This window comes from Canis aureus, chromosome 8, assembly GCF_053574225.1.
Source record: "Canis aureus isolate CA01 chromosome 8, VMU_Caureus_v.1.0, whole genome shotgun sequence".
In the NCBI taxonomy this organism is placed as follows: domain Eukaryota; kingdom Metazoa; phylum Chordata; class Mammalia; order Carnivora; family Canidae; genus Canis; species Canis aureus.
Genome location: NC_135618.1, coordinates 45,678,074 through 45,700,977, shown reverse-complemented (window position 1 = coordinate 45,700,977; position 22,904 = coordinate 45,678,074). Strand labels below are relative to the sequence as shown.

Sequence of the window (22,904 nt, the reverse complement as noted above, 5' to 3'; positions counted from 1 at the left end):
GAGATCAAAGAATATTCAGATCTTAAATATTTTTAGATAATGCCAATTTTTTTTTAAGGATTTTATTTATTTATTCACAGAGAGAGAGGCAGAAACCTAGGCAGAGGGAGAAACAGGCTCCCTGCGAGGAGCCTGATGTTGGACTCTATCCCAGGACCCCAGGATCACAACCTAAGCCAAAGGCAAACGCTCAACCACTGAGCTACCCAGGTGCCTCTGCCAAATTTTTTCTAAAGCATTACACCAATTTACTGTTCTAACAACAAAAATGTTAAATAAAATCAATTCCTGTTATTTCAAAACCTCACCGATACACCTGGTGTTGTCAGATTTTAAAATACTTTACTTTTCCTTACCAATATGAAAAGGCATCTCACTGTGGCTTTAACTTGCATTTCTGATTACTAATGAAGATGAGCACCTTTTCATATTGGTCATTTGGAATTCCTCTTTTGTGAAGTAGATACACAAGTCTTTTTGCCCATTTTTCTTTTGTATTATCTGACTTTTTCTCATTGATTTAAAGTTCTTTATGTATACTCTGGGACCTGGGCCTCTAGAGGTTCTATGTGGTGCAAGTGTCTTTCTCACTTGATAGCCTATCTTCTCACTAAAATTACAGCAGCTTAAGAGAAGTTTCTAATTTTAATGTTGTAAAACTGATCAATTTTTTTTTTTTATTGCAAAGGTATTTGTGTCTTAAGAAATCCTTCCTTAGGGATGCCTGGGTGGCTCAGCTGCTGAGCACAGCTCAGGCTGTGATCCCGGGGTGCTGCGATGGAGTCCCACATTGGGCTCTCTGTGTGTCTCTCGTGAATAAATAAATGAATAAATAAAATCCTTAAAAAAAAAGAGAAAGAAATCCTTCCTTATCCAACGTTCATGAAGATATTCTATATTACCTTCTAAAAGCTTTATAACTTTCCTTTAGATTTTGAGTTCCTTAATCCACAGATTGATTTTAATGTGGTCTGACATAGGGATCCAATATCTTTCATATTTCACTCAACATGAATACCAAAGTAACTACACCATTTACTAAATCATTTCCTAAATGATGTACACCATATAACCTCCATCACATATCACACATACACATATGCATGGGTTTCTGGGTTCTCTGTGACCCTGGCTCTATTTGTCTATCACTTGAATTGATGAATAACATCACAGTATTTTAATTGCTGTGGTTTTGTAGTGTCCTGACATCTGATAGCAAATTTCTTCCTTTTAATTTCTCTAGTTGATGGATATCTTGGTCTCTTAATCCACTGCATTTATGTATACATTTTAGAATCAAATTAGTTGTCAAGTTCCACAAAATTACACAGTAGAAAACTGATTGAAATTGCACTCTATAAATTAATTTGAACAAAAGTGAAAACATTCTAATAAATACTGCATTGTCCAACCCATAAACATAGTTCATTTCGTCACTGAATTACTATCTCTCAAAGTTTTATAATTTTCTTCAATTATTACATGTTTTATTAAATGTATTCCTAGGTTTGGTGCTATAGTATTGGTATCATGTCCTTTCAAAACATTCTTTAATTCCCTAATTGTTTGTATCTGGTATATAGGAATATAATTTCTTATATATTTGAGAATGGCAATCTTGCTAACATCTTGTTAATCCTAATAATTTATCTGTAAGTTACTTCGGATTTCCTACATTATATACCTACCCCAATCATCCATGAATAGCAATAATATTTATTCCTTTTTTTCAATCCTTTCTATATTAACCTCTTTTTCTTTCATTAGCCAAGAGCCACAGTATAATGTTAAAGTGGTGACAGGAGGCATTCTTCTATTTTGTACTCAAAGGAAATACTTCCAATATTTGATCATCCGATCTCTCTTAGGGTTTTTCTGGATACTCTTTATCAGATTAAGGAAGTACCTCCCTATTCCAAGTTTGCCAAGAATTTGTTTTTAATCATAAACAAGTATTTTATCAAATCTTACTTCTATTGTGAGTTAATAATGATTCTTGTCCTGGAAAATTACATTAACTGATTTTTTTTTTATTATTATTATTGAACCAACCTTGCAGCATTCCTGAGACAAACTCAACTTTTATAGATGTTGAACTTGGCTTTACTAGTGTCTTGTTTAGGATATCTACATCTATTTTATGGGTAAAAATGGATTGTAATTTTCCATTTCTGTAAAATGTTAAAATTGATTTTAGTATCAGAGTATCACAGATATACTAGATTTTAGTATCTAGTCTCATAAAATGAACTGAAAAATATTCCCTCTTTTCTTATTCTTTGGAAATTTGTTTAAAATTGGTGTTCTTTCTTCAGTGTTTTAGAAAACTCACCATTGAATCCACCCATCAGGTTCAAGTTATATACTCTCTTGTTAGCACAGCTGCCTGGGACAAGTTTCTTAAATTGCAGGTTCTTCCTTTATTATAGAGCATAAGGTGGGTTGTTCATAACATAGATAGAAGCCACTGATAAAAATTTGACACATTAGTCCACAAAATGCTATTTTAATGGGGTCTTCACTTTTTTGCTTCTATCACTAACATTTTAGTTTTCTTTTCTGTCCCTTTTTTGAGTTTCAGCACACACATTAAGAAGTGGTAACAACATGGGCAGCCCAGGTGGCTCTGCAGTTTAGCGCGGCCTTCAGCCCAGGGCGTGATCCTGGAGACCAGGGATCTAGTCCCACGTCGGGCTCCCTGAATGGAGCCTGCTTCTCCCTCTGCCTGTGTCTCTGCCTCTCTCTGTCTCTCATGAATAAATAAATAAAATCTTAAAAAAAAAAAAAAAGAAAAAAGTGGTAACAACAAAGACTCACTGAAATGTGACTCTTGCCTTCACAAACTAAATAAATGACTTCGTCATAGCAGCTTCCTGGTTCAAAACTAAAATGTAGGATTCAATACCATGCAATATTAGGGTTTCTTTGGAAGAGTCAAAACTGCATGTAAATTCCTCAAAACAAAGGATATACTGCAGATGATACAGATTTGTAGACTTCATTTTGTCGCCTCCTTGAGTCTGGGTAGCGTTATGGGGGAAAGGGTGTTATTCTTCAAATAATTCCTTATTTTGGGCTATATATTCTCTTTTTAAAAGCTGGATTACAATTTAACATATAAAAGGAAAAACCTTAGAAACATTTTATGGAGTTAATGCTAAGAATAAATATATAATACTATAAAGCTCCAAACTGTTGCAAATCACCAGACCAAAGAAAACAATTCATTAAAATGTCCCTCCCAGCAACATCAATCTAGGTGGGAATCACAAACCGTGTTCCTTTGTTAAACTAAATGATTTCTTCCCTACCAGCCCTTAATCTCTTAAGGTGTCGTGGCTGCTTTTTGACTCGATTAGACAAATAAGTTAACCTGTTTGCTGCAGTTTAATGTTATCATGATTCATGATACTGCTTTCAACCTGTAGGAAACAAATACTTTTAGGAACTTCTTTCCTACTCTTAACTTTCTTAGCCTTCCTCTTCTAACTTTTGTAAGCCACTGTTTTATAGGACATTGACTTTTCCAAGTGTAGAACACAAACCATGAGAATGATCAAGTGATCACTCGGATTACCATACCAAAGATGCATACCAAACACACCACAATGCAAAATCCAATCCCCTAGCTAATACAAAATTTTATTTAGTACAGTTTCTTTCTTTTTTAAAGGTAAACTCTATTCCCAAATGGGGCTCGAACCCAGTAACTGGAGGATCAAGAGTCGCATACTCTATGGAGAGAGTCAGCCAGGTATACCCATACTTGGTACTGTTAAAACAATGATAAAAGCCCTGGATAACCAACCCCATTCCTTCATATCAGGCAAGAACGAATACGAACCTTTAAGCTGTTTCATGCTTAACTGAGAAATGGTATGTTTACAAGCATATACTTAGATAAGTTTATGCATTTTTGTAGAAATGCCTACCTTTCTGAAACAGCCTCATCACGATCCCGTGATAAGTTAACCTTCTCATTTGATTTTTCTGAAGGGTCAGAAGTTTCAGAACTCACAGAGGTCTGTCTTTCATCTGGACTGACTGACTCTGGATTCTGATTCAAATTCATGGTCTCTGAATTTATAACCTGTTAATTGGGTGGAGAAAAAGCAGTTAAAAGGAGTGTTACCACTTGTCTTCTACACGAAATTGATATAGGTAAAATTTCACTTGGAAAACGTTTTCAAAATATTCTTGAATACAAATGGCAAAACATATGTTAAATTATATGTATTTCAATGGCTCATGACAATGCTTGCAGTTTCTCTGCCAAGATGAATTTAAAAAATACTTCTAAGAAATAAAAATAATGATAGTACAAATCAACTGCCTAGCTTGGGTGGAAAGGAAAAACAAATACCTAAGTACTCAGACAGCATTTTATTCCTGTTAGACTATGTTTTAGGAACTCAGAAACACTAGACTCTTAACAAGCAAACTTGTACTTCCATTATACTCCTAATAAGTGAAGACCAGAAATAAAACTAATTTTCAAATTGTTCTTCCAGTTGAGTTTTGTTTACAACTTGGAAGCTGAAACACTTAGTCCGTATTTGGTTGAGAATGTGCAGTACTTAAAATATACGTCTATTAATCGATACAAAAGGATCAAGCTGATTGCCCAACTCATGAGCCTTTCTGGTGGGTAACATGAACAAAGACAACCGTACACAGAGACAGAATTCTGAAATGTTATTAAGTTTGCAGATTCTGTATGTTAGAAAGAGGTTCAAACAACATTGGAAAACAATAGCAAAAAATATTTGGTATCCTTTCAGTTCCAGGACAAAGTGGCTCACTTTTCCCTGCTGTTCTCATCTAAGTATAATGAAAAACCCTGGAGATAACAGATCCATCATAAAATGCCTCTGAAGGGTGGAAGAAAAGGGCAGGCTGACTGCGGATCGTGAGATTGCAGAGAGAAAGCACAGTGAGCTCCCTCTGTTTTTACTATCCGTATATCCTACACAATGGGTGCCACAAATGCCAGGGACCCATCCTTCTCCCCAAACCTAGAACAGGGGTGGCTGAACCCCTACTCCATACCTGCAAAACCAGCAGCCATATTCACTGCATTTGTGTCATCTTGGTCCCCACCTGACAACCTGAGCACAGTACAGTAGCAGTATTAGCAAAGCCCAGCCAGGGACCAAATCCCAGGACTCCACACCTGGAACAGAGGCAGGACTATCAACCCTCATTTGGGACAGCCTGGGCAAGGATTACTGAAGCATCAGTGTTGTTTCTACTCCATCGCTGGGGCAGTGGCAGGCCCCATCCACTGCCATGGGAGTGACTACAGGCTAATGTTTCCTGAAATTCCCACCCAAAGTCAACAGGATGCCCAGGGAGCACCTGCAAGGATTGAACAGGAGATCCAGTGGAGCCAGAAGAAGGAAACCAACCAAAACAGCACTCTATGGGCTTTGAAAAGTAAACTGTCTTTGTGACTAAAAGGAGTCACAGAAGGAGTCCAGGACCTGTATGCTAAATCTAAACCAGGTAACTGCCTGCATAAGGAGTCAAATACTTAAGCTCTTCAAAGAACTTCCATGTGACGTGTGACTGAATACTCTGACCTTTTGATCCTTGTAAGGCACTAGCCAAAGGATCCAATACACCACTGGCTTTCTCTCTGGCACATGGTTTTTTTGATGGTGAACTTCCTAATTTTAGGGTCTTCTGTAACCTGAGTAGGCTCAGAATATCCCAATCAAGTTGTGCTTCCTTTTTGTTAGATAGAAACTCCTTCAAATGATCTCTTCCCTCTCACAAGAAAGAAATCAAGCCAAACCTTCAACACTGCTTAAAAATCTCATTGGCCTGGGGTGCGTGGGTGGCTCAGTCAGTTAAGCATCTGACTCTGGCTCAGGTCATGATCTCAGGATCCTAGGATTGAACCCTAGGTCAGGCTTCACGCTCAGCAGGGAGTCTGCTCCTTCCTCTCCCTCTGCTCCTCCTTTCTCTCTCAAATAAGTAAATCTTTTTTTAAAAAAAAATCTCATCTGCCTAATGAAATCCCATTCCATCACTTACAAATTGTTTTCCATGTCACTGTAGCACACGGTTCAGCTACGCTTTCTGCCACTATGTAACAAGAATCTCCTTTCCTACAGTCTCTAGTAATGTTCCTCATTTCTTTAGGGTCCTCACCAATGGTGCTTTTAAATGTCCGAATTTGGGCAGCCCGGGTGGCTCAGCGGTTTAGAGCCTGCCTTCAGCCCAGGGTGTTGCCCTGGGGACCCGGGATCGAGTCCTGCATAGGGCTCCCTACATGGAGCCTGCTTCTCCCTCTGCCTGTGTCTCTGCCTCTCGCTCTGTGTCTCTCATGAATAAATAAATAAAATCTTTTAAAAATAAATAAATGTCCGAATTTCCACCAACTGTCAGTTTATGAATATTTACATATTCTCTGGGGCAATACAGATTTTCTCTTAGGTACTCCTCATGTCTTCTGAGCACTTGCTTGCAGTCTTTAACATCTGTATTTCTACTGAAAGTCAATCCAGGCTTTTAAAAACTCATGCTCATCAGTATTCTTTCAGCCTCCATCCATGACCCCATTCCAAATCCACTTGCACATTTTTAGGTGTTTGTTACAGTAGTATCCCACACTTGCCGGTACCACATTCTCTATTAGTTTCCCAAGGCTGCTATAGCAAATTACCACAAACTGGGTGGTTTAAAATAACAGAAATTTATTCCTTAACAGTTCTGGAGGCTAGAAGTTTGAAATCAAGTTTCACTATGCCAAGATCAAGTGTTGGCAGGGCTGCATCCTTTCTGGAAGGCTTCAGGGGAGTGTTTCCTTTTTCTAGCTTCTAGAAGCTGCCAGGATTCCTGGGCTCCTAGCCCCTTCCTCCATCTTCAGTGCAATCATTCCAACCTCTGCTTCCATCATCCCATCTCTTTCTTCTGCCTTTGAAATAATCACACTAATCCCACAAGGATAATCTCCCCATCTATGAGCTTCTTTGAACATGCAGAGTAACATACTCACAGGTTCTGGGGATGAAGCCATGGATAGCTTTTAGGGATCATTATTCGCCACTATCAAGCACTGTGGCAAACTCAATACAAAAGTGACATTTGTAGAACATTATATCCAACATTCAAGTGTACATGGAACATTCACCAAGGAAGGAAAAGCGTATCTTGGGCTATAAAGTAAGTGTCAGTAACTCTCAAGACTGAAATTTTACACAGTATGTTCTCTGACCAAAATAAAATAGAGAGGTCCCAAATGCTGGAAATTAAACACATACTTCTAAATAACCCATAGGTCAAAGAACAATACCACAAGGGAAGTTATAAATTATTTTCAACTGAAGAAAAACAAAAGTACAATGTCTAATCACTGAAAAGATGCATAGAAAATGCTTAGAAAAAGCAGTGCTTAGAAGGAAATTTATAGCTTTAAATGTTTTCTAGTAACAAAGATGATTTAAAATTAACACTGAAGAAATTGAAAAAAAAAATTACATCAAACATAAGAAAGAAAATTATAAAAAAAATAGAAGAGACAACAAAGAATAAGATTTTTTTTTAAGAATAAGATTTTTAAGACTCTAGCAAGTCTCATCCAGAAAAATAGAAAATATAGATTACCAATATCAGAAATGAAAGAGTCTATCATTACAGATCTACAAATATTAAAAGGACAAAAAAATGTTGTCAATAATTTTTTTTTAAAAGCTTTTTTTTTTTTTTTTTTAATTTTTTTTTTTATTTATTTATGATAGTCACATACAGAGAGAGAGAGAGAGAGGCAGAGACACAGGCAGAGGGAGAAGCAGGCTCCATGCACCGGGAGCCTGACGTGGGATTCGATCCCGGGTCTCCAGGATCGCGCCCTGGGCCAAAGGCAGGCGCCAAACCGCTGCGCCACCCAGGGATCCCTGTTGTCAATAATTTATGTCAACAAATTCAACAACATAGATACAAGGGACACATTCCTTGTGAAGATAACTTACAAAACATACAGGAGGAAAGGAAATAGAAAAATCTGAATTGCCCCATACCTATTAAAGAATTGAATTTCAAGAAAAAGTCTTCCTACAAAAGAAAGCTCCTTGCCCACACATAGTTTTCAGAGATGCAATCTATCAAACATTTAAGGAAGTAAAAAAATCTTACACACAAACTTCCAGAATACAGGGGAGGGAGTGCTTTCCAATTTAATTATTGAGGCTAGCATAAATATGATACCAAAGCTAATAAAGATCCTACAAGAAAAAAATTCAGTGAATATATACTGAAGATTATATTTAAATTTTATATAAAAAATACAAACAGATACAAAACTCTAATGATATCCCTGCTGAAATATTTTGGAAGCATATACTGCAGAGTGTATTTTGATACAAAAAAATGTATTTATGAATACACAAAATATAAAGATGGCTTAGGAGATGAACAGATTGACAGACATATAGATATTAAAACAGTGAAGGTAAAATATGTAAGTGTTGCATCTATGAGTGTTCATTGTAAAATTTGGTCAACTTTGCTATATACTATCTGTTTCATGATAAAATGGTAGGGATCACAAATTGTCTCTTATTCACTTGAAATAAATACAAGTGGCATTTACTTTTGGCTACCTAACAGTATCTTCTCCAGAGATAGTATCACAGGAATATTCTACATATAAATTTGTCTTTAAAGCCTTCTTAGTTTGGAAATAGATTTCATTTCTTAAAATCCAACTACCTACAATAGTGGGTCAATGAGCTAATTAAAGCTCGTATGGGTTTATACCAACCTTACAGGCTGTATTACTGGTTAATACATTTGTTTCCAAGAAATTCTTTTGACATTGCAATACTGCTTTAATACGTCTTTGAAGTTTTGATATTTTTGCCTAGAAAAAAGAAAAATACAAAACCAGCGCACTAAATAATATATAGAGATTGAAGGAAAACTATGTATCTGCCAAAGCAGTCTCATAAGACTTAGGCATCCACCCAAATAAATGACAAATTCTTATATAAGCAAAAATTTAAATCACGTTTGATGCCAGTATGGCACATAAGAATGGAAGATAAAAACATCAAACTTCTAATGGAGCCACAATAAAGTTAATGTTGGTAGAAACAGCAATCAGCAAGTAAGCCTATAGGGATAAGAACAAAATAAAAACCCCAGAACAGTCTGAAATATGTTGTACAAGCTCTAACACAGAATATATTTTTAATTAAAAGAAACCGCTTATGTATTATGCCTGTCAGTTGACACAAAATAATTGACAACAGAAGAACACAGTATAGTATTTCCAAAAGTATTTCATGAGGGCCAATACAGCTAAGAAATTCTGTTACTTATGGTATAGTATATCAGGCTTGTGGGCAAAGATCAGATTTGGGTCTGCTTTATTGTTTTCCTTTCATAACATGCAAAAAAATCTACTTCAAATGAAATTAAATGAAATTAGAAACTTACAAAGAGTTCATCAGCTATTGCTTCATGTTTATTCCTGCACTGTGTCTTCCCAATGCGTTCGGTCAATTCTTTCAGTTTGCTATCAAATAGCTTGTAATTTATACTATAGATCTCCTGTCGAATCAAATGTTTGACCTAGAATTTTAAAATAAAAACCAAAACACCCATTTCAAATTTAAAAGCAATTTTATTTTCTACTCCTTAAAAATAGCTTTGTTCTTTTCTAGATTTACTGTAACCGATAAAATACATTTTTTCATATTTTATGTTCATATTACAAGTAAGTTTTATAGAAGTTTGAATATCAAATTCAGCGAAACACACCCAGTATCTAAATATATTGATGTTAGAAAATAAACTTATTCTCCAAGGGCTAATTTTTGTTTTTTACAGTTTCAGCTGAATTCCATAATACATATTAAAGGTAAAAGCCTCTATCACATTTATTTTTCTAATGAGCATAAATGAAACCAAATATTCCATAAAAAGGAACTCCACTAATCTGAAAGCCAGAGACCAATGAAAATGGTTGGTTTGGTCTGTAGTAGATTACGATGCAAATTATGAAAGTCTGAGCCTTGATCTGGCCATTAACAAAAGCTGTATGACCTTTGGAAAGTCACACACTTTGCTTCATTTTCCTTGCTCACATGTGGGCAGATAATACAATGTTGAATGTGTGATGCTCACAGGATTTTTGTAAAAGTATAAAAGGTTAATATGTGAAAGAGCTCCATAAAACAGAAAAAAGTGAATTGATAAAAAGGAAGATAATCTATTTTACTTGAATAGCTTTTTTAGGGGGTGACTTTCTTATTGTTAAAATGAAAGAAGCCAGGCACAATTAGTTAGTGACTAATGCTATTTGGCATAATGCATGCTATTCTAATAATGTGTAGTAGCTGTCACATGAAACATTAATGCATTTCATTATCTGGCTGTTTTTTAGAAAACAGACGAACCTATTTTCAGGGAGCATAATTAATCTCAATGCCCACTGATACAAACAGCTCTGCTGAGCCATGTATTCAGAAACATCCACTGTAGTTTTTTGCTGAATTAGTATCCTCTCGTAAACTGCTTTCGTAACAGAGTAGGTCGTCTCTCTCAATAACAAAACCTGTCATGATACATCTGAGGTACTTCTTAGTAATATTTCTATCTTTCCCCTAAATTCTTGCTTCTTGGTGTTTGAAATTGGAACACAAACCTTCTATGTTAAACTCTTTTATTATATGGATATCACCAGAATGATTAGGGATATTAAGCAATTTTATTTGATTAATCCTAAGGTTTTTCCTTCTCATTTGTCATTGTTCTTGCTCTTCAACATAACCATGTACTTGACTTTTTCTGTAATGCTTAATATTTCTTCAATGGTTTCTCAACATTATCATTTTTACTAACAAACTTTTAAGTATTTAATAAGTGCTCAAAAACACATTATTTTTACTGATAGGTGACCCCTGTTACCCATGTGTGGTTTTTCCTGCATGCTTGCTAGTTCAATGGCTAGGCTCAATATGTAAAGCTCATACTCAGATGAATCTTGGAGAAACTTTCTAAATGTCTTGAGTATGGAAATACTGTTTTGGGGATCTCTGGGTGGCACAGCGGTTTAGCGCCTGCCTTTGGCCCAGGGCGTGATCCTGGGGACCCGGGATCGAATCCCACGTCAGGCTCCCGGTGCATGGAGCCTGCTTCTCCCTCTGCCTGTCTCTGCCTCTCTCTCTCTCTCTCTCTCTCTCTCTCTCTCTCTGTGTGTGACTATCATAAATAAATAATTTAAAAAAAAAAAAAAAAGGAAATACTGTTTTGCTAACAAGAGGAGGCCACACAGTGTTTGTGAAACTTTCCTGGTAACACATGGGACATTTGCTAAAATCATAGATTCCTAGGCCCTAGCCTGGATTCACCAAACAGAATTTCCTGGAAAAAGGTCTGAAAAACCATCTAATTAACAGGCATCACTAGTAATTCTGATCAGGTAAGTCTGAGGAAAGAGTAGTCGAAAATGACAGTCTTCAACTGTTAGTAAGCTCAATAAACCACAATTTAAGCAAGAAAGTCTGAATCACTCCGGACAATTCAGATGGAGGCAGACTCTTAAAACCTGGTTATTTAAAAGTACTAAATGCCCATCCATAGGTTGTTACTCTTGATTAGAGTGGACATTTGTTCTCATTTAGTGGTGATGTTCCTCATAAAGAGGACACAATAACCTCCACCAAAAAAATACCTCATAAATGTCTTCTGCTGATAGTAATATATCCAAAATTATGGTATCAGACGGAAATCCTAGGTACAACTTGCAGATGACAGCCAAAGTATCCTAAAAATTGGACAAAGACTAGCAATTATATATTTCCAATCTGCCTCAACTTTCTACGATAGTAGGTAGAATGAAGAACTTGGACTTTAAAGGAGCGCCTCGTGGCTCAGTTGGTTAAGCGTCTGTTTTTGGCTCAGGTCATGATCCCAGAGTCTTGAGATCGACCCCCATGTTTGGCTCTCTGTTCAGGGGTGAGCCTGCTTCTCCCCTCTCCCCCTGGCTGCTACTCTACCTACCTGTGCTGTCAAATAAATAAAATCTTAAAAATAAATAAATATTAAAAACTTGGACTTTAGAAGAAAAACTCCTCTATACTTCATTAACTCAATTGGAATCAAGGAGGCCAAGATCCTTATAAAACCTCAGAAGAGTCAACAGCTAGGGGACTCTCTCAGAGAAGAACATCAGAATGATAATCCCTATTCCACTGGGATTCAAACAAAAAATCCAAAAAGATGTGGTTTAGAGACTTAAGTCTTTGGACAGGAATTAAAATATCAAGTTATGGAAAGCTAGCTATTAGGAGATAGGTGAAAAGATAGTAATTAGCTAAAACACCAAATGTCTCTGAGGAATGTGCAAGAAACTTCTGCCAGGGGTGGTGGTGGTGGTTGAGAAAACAAAATAAACTGCATTTCTTAAACCTCACTGGAAAGGACCATTTTCTGTGTCAACTCAAACCAAGTATTTTGTGAGAGAGGTAATAGTAATGAATGAAAACTAATTTTTCCATGCCAGTGAAACCAAAATATTCAGATTAAATTTTATCTTTATATGTCCCTATCAGAATTTATTTCTAAATTCAGCTACTAATTCCTGGGAGTAAGACACAGCCTTTTTCTTAAGCTAGATCTTTGTTCACTGTAATTCTATTAGTCCTATCCAGCAAATAATAAGACTTAGACATCTTTATTTTACTGTTCCCTTTGGTCTTCCTGGAAGAAAAGACAAGGTAGAAATGGAAAAACTGCTGGCTCACCTTAGATGCTGGTTCTGCAAGAGTCCTTCAAAAAGGTTTCCATTTATTTATTATGTGAGTATATATCCATATAACACGTAACTATATAGTAACTATATAGTTGTAATGGTCTGTTTTAGAAAACAGTAGTGTTTTCCTTCCTAAAACAGCAGGGTAGTTTGGTTCTGACATTAAGACCTATTATAGGTGACAGACATTAATCTATCATATAATGACTTTTAGCTGAATAATTCTAGTGGTAGTAAAATAGCAAAACATCATTAAAACAGGTCCTCATTACAGGACCTATTAAAATTGAATCTCATAAAAAAAATAAAAAGTAAAATTGAATCTCACACTTAAATTCAGAGTTGATCAGACATGGGAAACTAGAGTACAATGAAATAAAATGGGGCAAAATGAAAGCAAAATGTGCATTCAATGATGTTATAAAGCAGAGTCAGATAATGCAACATATCCATGTAAACCTGGAAATTAGGTCACTAAACCTGAATGCAACAGGACTTTATGACGAACTTCTGGGTTGTCTGAGTTTATGACACAGTGGTCAATTGTGATGAGGTATACAAACAGCTGAAGCTGCAGATCAGAGAACCCTAAGACCAGTACAAAAGAGATTGAATTATTCAGCAAAACTTAAGGTCAGACAATGTCTTTCAAAGAGATTTAAATGTAATGTTGACTAAAATGGTCCATTCTCTTTCTACTACAGCACTCTACCTAAACAGGATTCTCCAGGCTACTCTGCATAAGATTATTTTCAATTAACTGGAGATGTTTTGGTAATGTAAACAATTATCTTTCCCTAATACCTCCATCGTTTGATTCTACTTTCATACACCACCTTTGCACCAAGTGAAAGTCATCTGTACTAAATCACCATGGAGATCAATTAACTTTTACCATTTTTTTACTAATCAGAAGGTTTGAAGCCCCAATATTTTACCTGTTCTAGCAATGCTGTATGCTTTTCCAGAGTTACACAAATATTTTCATTAATTTGCTCTGAAGTTTTCATGCGCTTAACATTTTCTTTGTTTTCTGAAAACATCCTCTTCTTTTGATTATGGCCTTGGGGAAATGGAAAGATCAGAAGTAAAAATATTCCTTCTAAGGAAGGAAACAAGGGAATTCAGACTCTCTAAGGAAATAAACTAAAATGTGATGTCAGGCAGCATTTTTTAGCAAATGTAATTGTCTAAAAACTTGTGACAAAATATAACCTTCAAAAAATGATTCTGTCAGGTTCCTAGGTAGGATTCTGGTCTCAGATACACTTTCCTTTCAACTTTAATACCTATTTAATACCAACAAAAACTGAATAAATTATAATACTTAATCCTCTAGTTACTTAAGCAGTCATACATCATTTTTATACAGTACAGTTACTTACGCAGTCTGACATTTTTTTTAATAGGTGATCCTGTTATTATTTTTAAGCAATTTTAAATCCATCTTGTTAAATGACTACGTAACCTACATAAGAACACAAATAAAATTTTATCCTAAGAAATGTTTTTTCTTTTTATTTCATTAACTTACAAAAACATCCTACTTTTAATGAAATTTACTTTTGTTACTTTAATGATTTTATAATTCTAGAATTTCATTAGTTATTCGATGTTTCTGTCACTCCATGCACACATGTATGTATTATCTATCACCTTACATTTGGCCTATGATTTACAGGTTAATTCTATGGAAAGAAATGAGTTCATCAACGATTAAAAAAAAAAAAAAACTCTTTCAACTAGCCTCATTAATCTAATAAATAAAACTTCAAATTAAGATGTAGATGAAATAAACCAAACAATCGCCCTATGTCACCTTTTTGATTTTTTTTTTTTTTTTTTTTTGTACTCTCAAGGCAAAGTGACTGATTCCTTCTTTGCCAGAATTTACCTCCCTTCAGATATGGAGGATACCGTTTCCCCCTCCTCACCCTAAATGGTTCAGAAACAAGACACTCTGAAACAATTATTTCATGATTTACTTTTCTCTTGGCTATATATGCGCTACTATTTCTATATCTGAGGCTAAAAATATCCCCCAAAAGGAAAGTGACTATTTTAATTTCTCTAAAAGATGCATAAGTATATACTTACTATTATTCCTACCAGTGTCAAGTGCTGCCAGCAGTGTTGAGTCTACACTTTCACAACTTGAAATGCTAGAATGACAGGTCCTACAGGATTCTTCACTTTTCAAAATAGCAGCAGCATAGTTACTGGAAATGACTGAATTGTTCAACTTAGGTACTTTATCAACAGGCACAAAACGGGTATTTGAACTTAAAATGTCATCTTGTCTTTTATCACATGACTCAGAACCGGAGTTTTCTAAACAGGAAACCATTTTGTTGATCCTCTTATCATCCAAGGCACTGTTTACTGTAGTTTCTGGCATTTGAACAACACCACTAGATACACTAGATGGACAATAAATGGGTTTCAGATTATAATCTTCAAGTTGTTCAAAACAAGATCTTGTTACATCTGTCTGACATTCAAAATGGTTTTCAGAAGTGTTTTGTGACTCTTTTGCCTCTTGTGTAAAGAGCTTCTTGGAAAATTCTGTTGTTTTTCTTGACTTTTGGTAAGGGCACAGAACTTGCTCTTCAAAGTTTTCCAATCTTGTTTCTGAAGCAACAATTTCTAGTGGTTTCACAATATTCTGAGAAAATACTTTACTATTCTCTGAGCATACTGAATTTTTGTTGGAGTCCAATAAGGAAGCATCATTTTCAGAATGTCCATATTTGCTACTTATGACACCAGTACTTAAACTCTGATTACCACTTGACACATTATTCCCAGTTGCTGTTTTCAGTGCTTCGACATTCTTCGACTTATTCAGGATCTCTACTTGCTTCCGGCAACTTGCAGGCATTGTTTTTTTGGCTTTTAGTACCTTGCGCTTACTTCTGTCTGGACTGGCCATCTTTTATAACCTAGAATTTAAAGTACTATATTTAGATGCATTTCTCTAATAGACAAAAGTTTATTTATTTGGTGTATTAAAATAATGTTCAGACTCCCTCTAAAGTTTTTTTTAAAGATTTTATTTATTTATTTATTCATGAGAGACACAGAGAGAGAAAGAGGCAGAGATACAGGCAGAGAGAGAAGCAGGCTCCATGCAGGGAGCCTGATGTAGGGACTCGATCCCGGATCACACCCCAGGCTGAAGGTGGCACTAAACCACTGGGCCACTGGGGCTGCCCCCTCTAAAGATTTAGATAATAATTTTTCTTGAAAATTATATCCATTCTTACCTATCACTGAAAACGTACAAGTAACTTTAATCTTTTCTATAAATCTAAACTAAATAAATTCAAACTTTATATTGCTAGTAAGCCTCTACTTAATAAAAACCTGAAAATTTTATCTGGCTACTTTTTGTTTTATCACCTCACTGTCATAACCATTAAAGTCTAGTTTCAATAATCCAAGCAGGCTATACTTTACATGATGTAAAGATTAAATTCCATTTCCTAAAAAAACAAAACTCAATTTTTTGCAAAGAATTTTGCATTTTCTTTTTTTTTTTTTAATTTTTATTTATTTATGATAGTCACACAGAGAGAGAGAGAGAGAGAGAGAGAGAGGGGCAGAGTCACAGGCAGAGGGAGAAGCAGGCTCCATGCACCGGTAGCCTGACATGGGATTCAAACCCGGGTCTCCAGGATCGCGCCCTGGGCCAAAGGCAGGTGCTAAACCGCTGTGCCACCCAGGGATCCCTGCATTTTCTTTCCTAATGCTCATATTTCCAAAATAAGTGGTACTGCAGGAGTAATTCCCAATAGGAATATAAAATGAGCACTAAAGATACACAACAGGATGCCAGTTCAAACAAGAAAGCTAATTTAAATTTTATAATTATTTCTCATAATTTAGTAAAAACCTACATAGCAAAAAAAAACAGTTTAGAATTTATCTCTTAGGATCTACATCAAGTCTGATGTAAACTATAGGTAGGTATATAGTTTAAAGGAAATTACTCTGCCAAATTACAAGGCAATCAAAGGCATAAGAAATGAAAAAGAAAAAAAATATATACAGGCATGACAGTTATCTAACAAAATATAGAGAACTTTTAAACTGAAATGACAGAAGCTAGGACTTTTTAAGGCACAAATAACCAGTCAAAGCTACCTGAATAATTTTTTCATTTATCACATATCTTACTTGGAGCTTTCCTTAATTTTTTTATTTACCATATCATTTGATCAGGAACAGTCCCAGGATCTGTGAGACCTGAAGGTTGAGGCAAATATTTCTTTAGAACAAGAAAAAAAAAAAATCAACATTTGTTGATTCATATTTTAAAAACCTGTCATTTACAGGGGCTCAGACAGTAAACTCCAACATTTCATCTCAGGGTCCTGAGTTCAAGCCCCATTTTGGGCTCCACACTGGGCATGGAACCTACTTAAATAAACAAACACCTCCAAAACAAAAACAAAACTGTCACATATTTTTAAAAAATCACAAAAACCAAAAAAACTGCATACTTTCATTAAGGGCCTGATTCAATATAAGATTTTTTTCCTATAGGACTATTTGATTACCTATTTTTGTAGTATTTCCCAGAGAAAATGAACAAACTAAGTCTATCTTCTAGCATAATTTTTTTTTTTAATGTATGCTCCCTGCCCAGCAGTGAGGAGCCCAACACATGGTTTGAACTCATGACCCTGAGATCAAAACCTGAGTCTAGGGGGTGTCTGGGTGGCTCAGTTGATTAGGCGTCTGCTTTGGCTTGGGACCCATGATACCTGGGTCCTGGGATTGAGCTCTGCATCGGGTTCCCTGCTCAGTGGGGAGTCTGCTTCTCCCTCTGCTGCTCCTCCTGCTTGTGCTCTCTCTCTCTCTCAAATAAATAAAACCTTAAAATAAAAACAAAACACAACAAACCTGAGCCCAGATCAAGAACTGGATATTTAACCGACTTAGCCACTCTGGTGCCGCACAGCATAGGTGATTAAATTTTAATTGATAATCAGAATGCATGAAACAATCAGCTTCATGTAAAGACATTTCTTTTTGGTACTGCTACAGCTGTGTGCCCTATAAACACAAAAATTCTTGTTTTCTTTTAAAGGCAGGATTCCTAACAACAAAAAGTATGGTGAATTTTTAATATGCTATGTTATTATTTTTCTAACAGAGAAGTTCTTTTGACTGGAAATCCATGAGAACTAAATCCTCTACTTAGTTTTAAACATCAGGTAATTGGGGAATATTTCTCCTGACTACCTTCATAAATTTCAATTCATGGCTTCTTTATTCCTCATATATTTCAGGTACCAGGCATTGCAGACCCTATTCCCATCAAAAGCCAACAGGTAGTAACTACCTACTTTCAAAATTGACTATGAACCATAAATGTATCCTATTAAACCTACACTAAGTATATCCCCAATCACAAAATGCCTGAAGCTATTCTACTGCCAGGTGACACAAAGGTAAGGAGAAGTCAAGATGAAGAGAGACAGTATTCTTAAATGATTACAGTTGAAATCCTTTGCCAATCATTTGTTGTATGAGTTACAAGTATCTTCTCTCATTTGTGGCTTGTCTTTAGATCTTCCTAATTTTTTAAAGATTTTACTTCTATATTTGAGAGAGAGAGAGAGAAAGTGAGAAAGCACAAGAACACGGTAAAAGGCAGAGGGAGAAGCAGACACTCTGCTGACCAGGGAGCCCGACATGGGGCTCAATCCTGGAGTTCTGGGATCATGACCTAAGCCAAAGGGCATATGCTTAACTGACTGAGCCACCTAGGTACCCCTGGATCTTCCTAATTTTAATAATTTCTTTTCTGTTATTGTTTAATCACTCTTGAAAAATCCTTTCCCACCCCTAGGTAATGTGTAACATAATGAAGCCCTCTGATAGTACAGAAGCCTTCTTCTGATCGAGATCATCTCAAGACACAGACCTGTACCATGACTATGCAATTATAAAAATATATTAAGAGCAGACCTGAATGAATATATAATAGGAATACTTGGTCAGAGAGAATTAAATTAATTAAATTAAATTAAATATGAGAAAATTGGTCATAACAGCGTGCACCTTGCTAGCTGATAAAACATAGGGCACGACAGAGAGATACTCCATGTGGAAGTATGCTTAGGGAAAAAGAAGTTAAACTGCCAATAAAAGGCTCAGGGAAGTTAAGTACTGGTAACTGCCTCTAAAGTAAATGAGACTTTAACATACTGTAGAGAGGTTTAGTAAAATTTATTACTGGGAAAATAAAAATAAAAGACAGTCTAATTAGGGGATCCTGCCATCACAGAACTTCTCTCTTCAACCAGCTTGAATCCTTTGCTGTCAAATAAGCCACATTTTGTACAGATCTCTGGAATCATGGTACTTGTCCAGCAGCACAAGGTTGAAAAGAGAAGTCATCTATATTTTCTCAAGTTTTAAAGATCTGTCTTTCAAATTTGACTGTCTAATCCATCTAGAATTGATTTTAGAATATACTGAGAGTAAGGGATCTCATTTCATTTTGCCCTCAGGTATATAGTTGTTGGACAGTGTCCTATTAATTTTGAACTTTAAAATTATCTTTTATTTATCCAATGATATGACTCCTGCTGAACATGCTGTTGTCTATTTCATTAATTTGTTTTAGATGCCTCTTGTTAAACAATGAAAATATTTTAGCATAATGAATCTTTTAATAGATTTTAATCCAGTTACATTTAATATAATGCCACTTATTCTTGGTGTCCTGCCTTCTGATCTTCATAGCTTTCTGCTGCTATATTTTACTTTCTATTGTTATGAAAATGTCCTTTTTATTTTATAAAGTCTTACATATGCCTCAGGATTCCATGGATTCTAATATATTTTAAAGTTTTCCAAAAACATTTTAGCCAATGTTTCAATAACCATTTAATTTTTTTTAATTTTTTTTTATTATTTATGATAGAGAGAGAGAAAGAGAGAGAGAGAGGCAGAGACACAGGCAGAGGGAGAAGCAAGCTCCATGCACCGGGAGCCCAACGGGGGATTCGATCCCGCATCTCCAGGATCGCACCCTGGGCCAAAGGCAAGCGCTAAACCGCTGCACCACCCAGGGATCCCCTCAATAACCATTTAAGTAAAAAGTGAAACATTATTTAAATACACATTATCTTAAAGTATTCAAGGGGTGCCTGGCTGGTGCAGTTGGAAAAGCATATGACTTGATCTCTGGGTCATGAATTTGAGCCCCACGTTGGGGGTAGAGATTACTTAAATAAATAAAAAGTATTCACACTTTACATCCCAGATTTTACCTTACTTTTATGTTATATATACCTTCAAGAATTCTGGATATTTACATTCTGCTTCAGAGCCAAAATTGACTATTATTAATAAATCTGCTATAAAAATTAGGTATAAATTTCTGTGTAGACATGTTTTCATTTTTCTTAGTTATATGCCTTATGTGAAATTGCTGAATCATACTTTAACTCCATATTTAATCTTCAGAGGAACAAACTGTTTTAAAAGCATCTAGACCAATATTTTCACAATAGGGAGCAAAAGAGTGATTTTATTTTAATATCTCTTCATGACATTTGTTACTGTCTCTTTTTCCAGTAGAGTCATTTTGATGAGTGATGCGATACCTCACTGTCCTTTTGATTTGCATTTCCCTGATGGTTAATGATGCTGTTTATTGGCCACTTGTTTATCTTATTTATTCTGGTCATTTGCCCACTTTAAAACTGGGTTATTTGCCTTTTTATTATTGACTTATAAGAGTTCTATCTATATATTCTATATTTCAGTCCCATTTCACATACGATTTGCAAATGTTTTCACACATTCTATTTTCAATTTCTTGATGATATGCTTTGAAAAATTAAGGTTTTTAACTTTTTAAAAATATATAATTATTTATGGAGGGGGGCAGAGAAGAGGGAATCTTAAGCAGACCGCAAGCTGAGTGTGGAGCCCAATGTGGGGCTTGACCTCACAACCTTGAGACCACTACCTGAGCCAAAACCAAGAGCCAGAGGCCTAACCAATTGTGCCATCCAGGTGCCCCAAGTTTTTAATTTTGATAAAATCCAATTAAGTTTTTTATTTGTTGAGTTTTTGGTATAAGATCTAAAAAAAAAAATCACTGCTTAATCCAAGGTCATGAATATTTAATAGTTGTAAAATTTTATTGATCCATTTTAATTTTTAAATAGCGTGAAGAGGATCCATTTATTCTTTTGCATGTGGACAGGTGTTCCAGCACCATTTAAAATGGCCATTCTTTCCCCTACTGAATTGTTTTGACACTCTTGTCAAAACCAATTAATTTAAATATTAAGTTTATTTCAGGATTCTCAATTTTATCCCACTGATATATAGGTCTCAACTGCTGTAGCTGTTAAGTTTTAAATTTAGGATGAGTTCTCAACTTTATGTTTTGTTTTTTGAGGATTGTTTCGGCTATTCTGAGTTCCTTGAATATGTGTATGAATTCCAGGATCAGATCAACAACTTCTGCAAAGAAGCCTATTGGACTTTAACAGTGAATTGTGTTGAACCTATAGATCAATTTAGGGAGTATAACTACCTCAATTCTATCAGGTATTCTGATCCAGGAACATGGAAGTCTTTCCATTTATTTAGATGTTTAATCTCTTTTCAAAGGTATATTGTAGTTTTTAGAGTTTTGCACTTCATTTTGATACTGTTGTAAGTGAAACTTTTTTCTTAATTTCATTTTTGGACTGTTCATTGCAAGTACAATAGAAATACAAACAATACTATATATTATCTGACCTGCAGCATTGTTGACCTTGTTATTATCTGTTTTTTTTTTTTGGGGGGGGGAGGGGTTGTTCTTTAGGATTTCCTACAAAAAAGATCCTATCACGTGTCAGTAGTTTTATTTCTTCCTTCCCGGTCTTGATGCCTTCTATTTCATTTTCTTGCCTATCCTGACTAGGAACTCCTGTACAATGAGAATAGAAGTGGAAAGTGCTGACATCCTCCTCTTGTTCTGACTCAGGGGAAAAACCTTTAATCATTTATACTTTAGCTGTGGAATTTTTCACAGATGCCCTTTATCAAGATAAGGAGTTTCCCAACTATCTCAACTTTATTTAATGTTTTTATCATAAAAGAGCATCGCATTTTGTCAGGAAATGTTTTAGCATCTATTATCATAATCATATTTCTTGGTTCCTTATTCTAATGATATGGTAGATTAATTTATTTTTGGTTGTGAAACCAACCTTGCATTCTTGGGATAAATCCTGCTTGGCCATGGTGTATAATCCTTTCTCTGTTGCTGGATTGAATTTTTTAGTTTTTTGTTAGTGATTCTTACATATATTCACAAGAGATATTGTTCTGTAGTTTTCTTGCGAGGTCTTTGATTTTGTTATTAGGAAAATACTGGCCTCCTAGCCTCACAGAATGATTAGGGAAAGGTTTCCTTCCTCTTCTGTTTCTTAAAAAAAAAATCTGTAAAGAATTGTTATTTTTATGTGTTTTGTAGAATTCAACAATAAAGCTACCTGATATGAAGCTTCTCTTTGTGTTCTAATTCAATCCCTATACTTGTTATAGGCCTGTTCAGATTTTCTATTTCTTCTTGAGTCTGTTTTTGTTCATTTGAGTCTCTTTAAGTATTGGTCTATTTCAACTAGTTAACTGGCTGGAATAGAAGTGATTTGTTCCACAGTATTCTCGTAATTGTTTTAACTTCTGGAATGTCAGTACTAATGCTCTTTCAGTCTTGATTTGCTATTTGAATCTCTTTCATAGTCATTCTAGGCAAAGGTTTGTCAATCTTTGACCTTTTTTTGAAAAACAATTTTTGGCTTTCTTGATTTTCCGTATTTTTCTTTCTTAACTTTATTATTTTCTGCTGTAATCTTTATTTCCTTAGGTTTAGTTTGCTCTTCTTTTTGTATTAAGATTAAAAGGTTATTAACTTGAGGTTTTTAACTTTTATTTTTACCTTTTTTTTTTTTTTTTTTAAAGTAATGGAGAGATGCCTGGGTGGCTCAGTGATTGTCTGCCTTCGGCTCAGGGCATCATCCTGAGTCCAGGGATCAAGTCCTGCATTGGGCTCCCCGCGAGAAGCCTGCTTCTTCTCCCTCTGCCTGTCCCCACCTCTCTCTCTCTCTCTGTTTCT

At 35.4% G+C, this 22,904-nt stretch overlaps 1 protein-coding gene across 4 annotated transcripts in view; it reads right to left on the bottom strand.

Annotated features, from left to right (window-relative positions):
- Positions 1-22,904, bottom strand: part of ATF7IP2 (activating transcription factor 7 interacting protein 2) — a 55,573-nt gene that overhangs the window by 24,455 nt on the left and 8,214 nt on the right. For 3 of the 4 annotated variants that reach the window (XM_077906611.1, XM_077906612.1, XM_077906610.1), the window contains exons 2-6: positions 14,861-15,705; positions 13,702-13,826; positions 9,445-9,579; positions 8,768-8,866; positions 3,933-4,090 (exon numbers count right to left, since the gene is read on the bottom strand). In XM_077906611.1, coding sequence (XP_077762737.1) covers positions 3,933-4,090; positions 8,768-8,866; positions 9,445-9,579; positions 13,702-13,826; positions 14,861-15,695 — 1,352 coding nt within the window. In that variant the 5' untranslated portion in view covers positions 15,696-15,705. The remainder of the gene's footprint in view (positions 1-3,932; positions 4,091-8,767; positions 8,867-9,444; positions 9,580-13,701; positions 13,827-14,860; positions 15,706-22,904) is intronic. The other variant, XM_077906613.1, reaches the window with a different exon arrangement.